This window comes from Rattus rattus, chromosome 5 (assembly GCF_011064425.1).
Source record: "Rattus rattus isolate New Zealand chromosome 5, Rrattus_CSIRO_v1, whole genome shotgun sequence".
Taxonomy (NCBI): Eukaryota; Metazoa; Chordata; class Mammalia; order Rodentia; family Muridae; genus Rattus; species Rattus rattus.
In genome coordinates this window covers 105588438-105594729 of record NC_046158.1, presented here as the reverse complement: position 1 = coordinate 105594729, position 6292 = coordinate 105588438, and the positions used below count along the sequence as shown (strand labels likewise).

At 44.0% G+C, this 6292-nt stretch overlaps 1 protein-coding gene across 1 annotated transcript in view; it reads right to left on the bottom strand.

Moving 5' to 3' along the window:
- Positions 1–1272: 1272 nt before the first annotated feature.
- Positions 1273–6292, bottom strand: part of Usp8 (ubiquitin specific peptidase 8) — a 37963-nt gene continuing 32943 nt past the window's right edge. Inside the window, exons 15-18 of the mRNA XM_032904140.1 lie at positions 5958–6194; positions 4850–4992; positions 2298–2430; positions 1273–2132 (exon numbers count right to left, since the gene is read on the bottom strand). Of these exons, the coding sequence (XP_032760031.1) occupies positions 1947–2132; positions 2298–2430; positions 4850–4992; positions 5958–6194 (699 nt within the window). The 3' untranslated portion in view covers positions 1273–1946. The remainder of the gene's footprint in view (positions 2133–2297; positions 2431–4849; positions 4993–5957; positions 6195–6292) is intronic.

Sequence of the window (6292 nt, the reverse complement as noted above, 5' to 3'; positions counted from 1 at the left end):
CCACAATGAATGGGATGGGGATATCCCAACAGGTGCAATGGCAGTACTTATGTCTTGGGGACAACCAACAGCTGTCTAACTGGACTTGAACCGTTCCACAGGAGGGACTCCATGCCTGCTAAACAGACTGTAAATCTAGTCAACTACACAGCTGGTGAGGTGACAGACCCTAGACACTATGACTGCCAGCACAATTCCCACCTTCATCCTAAGTATCCATTGCCATAGTGTAGTAGCCACCCCCTTACTGCGGAAGCTTTGTGCAGTGGATGGAGGCAATCACAGAAGGCCATTACTATCAAATGCATTCTACTGACTACGTGGTACTTGGCTCCAAATGATCTCTCTACAACACAACCACTATCCCTCAAGCTCAGGCCATCTTGGAAGAGGGGCAGGGCATCTGCTATGAGACAGTCTTCTGTACATGACAAGGAAGCTGCACCCACACAATCTCAGCAATGTGGTTGCCTAAACAAGGCCTGCACAGTGACACCAGCAGCTGATATGTCAGAAGGGATGAGCGTAACCTCACAAAGTGCCATCCCCATGAAGAGCTACAAGCAAGTAATGGCTACTGAGAGAGGGGGATCAGTCTCCTTCAGGGATTGGCACCCTGACACTAAATCCAATCTCAAGTGGTCAGAGAACCACTAAAACCACATAAGTAACAGTAAACAGACTCAGCAGGTTGGGTCTGTGTGTGTGTGTGTGTGTGTGTGTGTGTGTGTGTGTGTGTGTGTGTGTATGCACGTGCAACATAAGGGGTCATGGATTTCAGAGAGAGGACGGGGTGAAAATGATCTAAACACAGCACTGTATGAAAGCCTCAAACAAACACACACCCAAAGAAACAAACCCCTCTAAGACCCATTGTGCAGTTCCTTGTTGTCCCTAAGGAAGGGCAGGGCTCCCTGCTCTAGAGAGAACAGCACTGCAGCCTTAGTGCAGTGTGCACGTGACAAGCACAGCGACTCAGGACTCCTCCCTGACTCTTCTATAGAATCGCGACGGGCAGCTGGGATTACTTAACTAATTTCCAGCTCTCGAGATCTGAATACCACACGTGAAGAGAGGAATTAGGTCCTAATTTGCAGAATAAGTAACTAAACCCAGAGTGAGTGTGGAATAGTGTGTAGAAAAGCATACAAGAAGCAAGAGGCAGGTGGATCTGTGAGCTCCAGGACAGCCAGGATATGACACACAGTGAGACCCTGTCTTAAAACACTTAAAAAAAAAAAAAAAAAAAAAAAAGACAAAACATGTACAAGGTTTCAAATGAGTTTTCCTCGTTAAGATTTTAATGTAGATGTAAATGAATTATTTTTAAAAAATTAAAGTTTCCATTTTTTAGAATAAAGATTTAGTGCACAAATACAGCCGGAAGCCAACAGAAAAATAATTTTGCCCTGTCATTTCCCTAAGGAAGCATTGCAGCTACCTAGAAGAGGTGGGAAGGACGGATGCTTTCTAGGTGTCCACAGAGGATCTGTTAAGTATGTACAGTGGTCTGATGTGCAGCAGTGCAGTAAATATGTACACATACATTCCTATCTGGGTTAGGCCATTCTAGAGAGTTCAGTGGGTCGAGCTGGGACAGAAGTAGGAAGAGGCTAGAGCAGTGGATAGGAAAATGGAGGTTACAATGGTTTGGTACCAATAGAATAATAAATGTCTGGCTAATGAATTATTTAACTTTGGGGCAGACTCAAAAAATTGTTTTGAAATAAATGATTCCTGTAAGGAATGTGCACTATGATAGTTGTTAAATGTCAGGGTTTTTTCTTTCTTTTTTGATAAACAGCACTGACCTGAATTCTATGGTGCTAGTAGCACAGCCCCCAGTGTTCTGGGCTCCTCTGCATAGCGGCTGCAGCGAGCCATGATCTCTAAGCATTAGATGTGCTGCTGCAATGTAGAAATGTCACCCCATACCCTACGCCTTGTTATGTGGCTGCTTCAGTCATGCGTGGCCCCAGGGAGGTGTAAAACAGGATATAAGCTGCTGACGACCTCACAGAAGACACGGAGATGTCCGAAACCTCGTGGTCATCAAACTTAAACCAGCGCTGCCTCGCCGCGTTTTTACAGTAGGCCGTGTAGTGGCCTCCATCGAGCCCGCCGTAGTGGTTCTGTGCCGAGTGAGACAAAACAAACTCAGTTATTCCTTAGCATGAAAAAATGTCTTGGTTATTTCCAGTTTTGGCTATCTCACTCTTCTGTGACACAGGCACATGTGGAGCCTCCTATCTTACTAGTTTGCTTTAAAAATGCCTTCAGTTCAACACGATACTTACTGAAACAGAAAACAAGTTATATTTCTTCAAACTGCTTTTTGGGCCAATAACATACTGTGACAGGTCAAGATTTTCTAATGGGAAATCCACGGATGTTTGCAGTTTCTGCTTCCACCTGCCGTCATAGGAGAATCTGCAGGACAAACATCACAGGAATTAGGCTGACAGAGAAAGACAAAGATGATATCTCACTATTTAGCATGGATTTTAGGAAGCTCTTAAAGTTCACTTTAAATCTGAGGGCCAGTAAGACGCTCAGAGGGCAAAGTCCTTGCTGTGCCAATGTTGCCCCCCCATGTAAGAGTGGAAGGAGAGAGGGGACTCTGGAAAGCTGTCCTCCATGTGTGTGGCAGGACAAGTCTGCCTGCACTCACAGCGATACACATGACAAAATTGTTTGGTAAGTCCTGTTTTAGTAATGGGAAGATATGTTTCATTTTTAAAAGAGATGTATGTATGTATGTATGTATATGAGTAAGTTGCTGTCTTCAGACAAAGCAGAAGAGGGTACTGGATTCCATTACAGATGGTTCTGAGCCACCATGTGGCTGCTGGGATTTGAACTCTGGAAGAGCAGTGCTCTTAACCGCTGAGTCATCTCTCCAGCCCCGACATGTTTCATTTTATTTTACAAAGAAGGAGATGTAGGTTACAGAGCAACACACCAAAATGCAAGCTCTATTATTATTTACAGTGTTAAGGGTTAAACCCAGGCATCACGCAGACCAAAACAGTTCAGTGATGAACTGCTTCTCAGAGACTCAACTATCTATACCATTGCTTTAGAGCTTCCAGGGATAATGTTTTACTAACTACAACTTTTAACAGAACAAACCTCTGCTTGAAAGCTATACTGCCATTTACGTCATCACAGAGCTCAAAGTGAGGCCAACTAACTTGTCAAGACTAAACTAGAAAACTGAACATTCAATGTTAAAACTGATACATGCAGTTGGCTATCAATCTCCAGTAACCCAAAACAAAAATATAGTTCTCAACAAAGATGAAACTTTAGGTTTTTGTTTGTTTGTTTGTTTGTTTGTTTTGAAGCTAATTCAGGCTGGGTGTGGTGGTGCACCCATAATATCAGCATTAAGGGAGTCCAGGGAAGACAGAGTCACAACTGGCCTGAGGTATACATCTATGTGTAACATCTAACTTCCCACATGGATTTACTGAGGAGTGAGAGCAGAGATGCGCTGCAGCTCTCACTGCTGTGCTGTCTGCTGTGTGGGACCCTGTCCTCCACTTGGTGCTTCTCGCCATGAGGAGAATGGACTGAACCTCTGAACCTGTAAGTCAACTGCAATTAAATGTTGTCCATATAAAAGCTGTCATGGTCATAGTGTCTGTTCACGGCAGTGAAACCCTAAGACAGAATTTGGAGACAATGCTTGGATTTAGCACAGGCAATATTTAAATATTTTTATCTTAAAGTCAGTTACTTTAAGATGGTGCATTATTTTTTCCCCCACTTAAAAGATGTATTGTGGGCTGGTGCGAGGCTCAGCAGACTCTAATAGCTGTGCGCAGCCCCGATGACCTGAGTTCATTTCTAGATCTCAGTAGGTGACATGAGAAAGCTGACTTCCAAGAGCTGCCCTCTGACTGTCATACAGGAGCTAAGGCACACATGCCCTGAACTCACACACCGCTTTTTAAAAATATGACTTTACGTTTTAACCTTTTTGACACCGGGTCTCATGAAGCCCACACTGGTCTTAAAGTCTTTTTTTTTTTTTTTTTTTAAAGATTTATTTATTATATATGAGTACACTGTAGCTGTCTTCAGACGCACCAGAAGAGGGCATCAGATCCCATTACAGATGGTTGTGAGCCACCATGTGGTTGCTGGGATTTGAACTCAGGACCTCTGGAAGAGCAGTCGGCACACTTATCCGCTGAGCCATCTCTCCAGCCCTGGTCTTAAAGTCTTGATCATCCTGCTTCCACTTCTCAAGAGCTTGAATTCATAGCTATGGCCGCCGTGTTTCACATAATGTTGCTAGAGTTTATACTTTGAATGTCAGTTAAAAACGACTGTATCATTTGATGTGTCTGGATACTTCGCCTGCATGTGCATCTGTGCTCCACACACGTCTGGCGCTCACAGACGACAGAAGAGGGCACTAGATCTGCTGGAGCTGGATTTCAGGCAGTTGGGAGCTGCCATGTGGGTGCTGGGAATGGAACCTGGGTCCTCTGCAGGAAGTCCGTTCTCCTAACCAGTGACTCCTCTTTCCAGAATGTTAAGTGTTAGCCACTCATCTGTGTTAGAATTGCAGTGTGTAACATTTTTCACTCGATGTGATTTAAAACTATGTTATCTGAAATTCCATTATTTCCATTAATTTTTTGTTCCATTTTTTTGTAAGGCAACAGAACTGCATAGAATGCACATAAGTAAGTGTAGTTATTCCGCTGTCCTGTCTCTCTGCCTTTCTTTTTTGCTAGAGAACATTCCTTAGGTTTCCTTTAAGAGACAGTATGTGCAAATTATGTAGACATTACAGTTCCTCCATCAAATGCTACTGCACAGGCAGAGACCTTACCGTTTCAGGTGTACTAACAGCACAGGAGGCAATTTCCAGATTTCTATTTTCTTTAGAGAATCCCGCCGAGCTCGGCAATGGCTGCAGTAAAATCTGTTGTTATCTGTAAGCTTTTCTTCTTTGGAAAATAATCTAAGGCAGTCCTGGTGGGGAGAAAAAAGCACAACTACTCAGTGATTCCCTTCCTAATGGAGTGCCTTAAGGAGGCCTCTTCTGGAAGAACGAGGAGACACGAGGGGCACCTCAATAAGGTGGACAAGTGTCTGCGATAAGGAAGGAGGCAAACAGTGTGATGCAAAGTGCAGTGAGGAATAGGGAAGGGGTGCGGAGGGTAGCACAGCACACAGACCTCTGTCCTGAGTCTGGTGGATTACAGTGGACTTAAACTGGAGGAAGTAAAGACTGAGGATATTAACACAGGCTACTACATTAGTTACACTGCTGTCACGTGCAAACCAACATGTCTGATCCCAAGGAAGTAGATAGAAAAACTAGATCTGCATTAACATCAAATTTAATTCCTAAATTAGCTTTCAAAACATCTTTAAAATACAAGCTTTTTAGTTTGGCTGTGTGGTGAGATGTTTATCCAGCATGCACAGCGCTCTGGGTTCAGCCCTTACAACCAACTTCTAGTTGACATAAGTCTATACCCCCCAGCGCTGTTGAGTCCCAGCTAGTCTGAACTACATGGCAGGACGAATTTCAACTCAAGGGCTTTAGGCTGGAGAGATGGCTCAGCAGTCGAGAGCACTTGGGTTCAATTCCCAGCACCCACATGACGGTTTGCACCCACCAACTGTAGCTCCAGAGAATCTGATGCCCTCTTCTGGCTTCTATGGGTACTGCATGCAGCTGGTACACAAACATGGGGGCAAAACATGCAAACATAAAAACAGTAACAAAACCCCACAAGGGGTAGGGGGGTAGCTCACCTACTTTTCTGTCAGGATGAAGCACACTTCTATGCACACAGAAATAACTTTTTTTTTTGGAGCTGGGGTCTGAACCCAGGGCCTTGTGCTTGCTAGGCAAGCGCTCTACCACTGAGCTAAATCCCCAACCCCCAGAAATAACATTTTAATAACACATTTTCTCTTCAACTTACCTGTAAAGTACATTTACTTGTGGATGCTAGTGGCAAAGACAAATACATGAAAGCCTCGAATGTCCGAGACTTCTTGTGACAGGTGAGGCACTGCACTGTGGATTTGAACTGACCCTGAAAGAGTGCAACAATAATGGACTCGTTGAGCTGCTTGTGCTTCTGCCAGGCATGTTCTGCCGCTTTAAAGTCATCGAGGTGGTCATTGTTCTCTTCCTTATGCCTCTTCCGATTGTCAGCCTAGGGGTGAGGACAATTAAATTCTGTTAGTATCTAAGGGTACGGTTGACAGTTAAACGTGAATTTGATACTAAATATCTTATACATTTAGCCACACT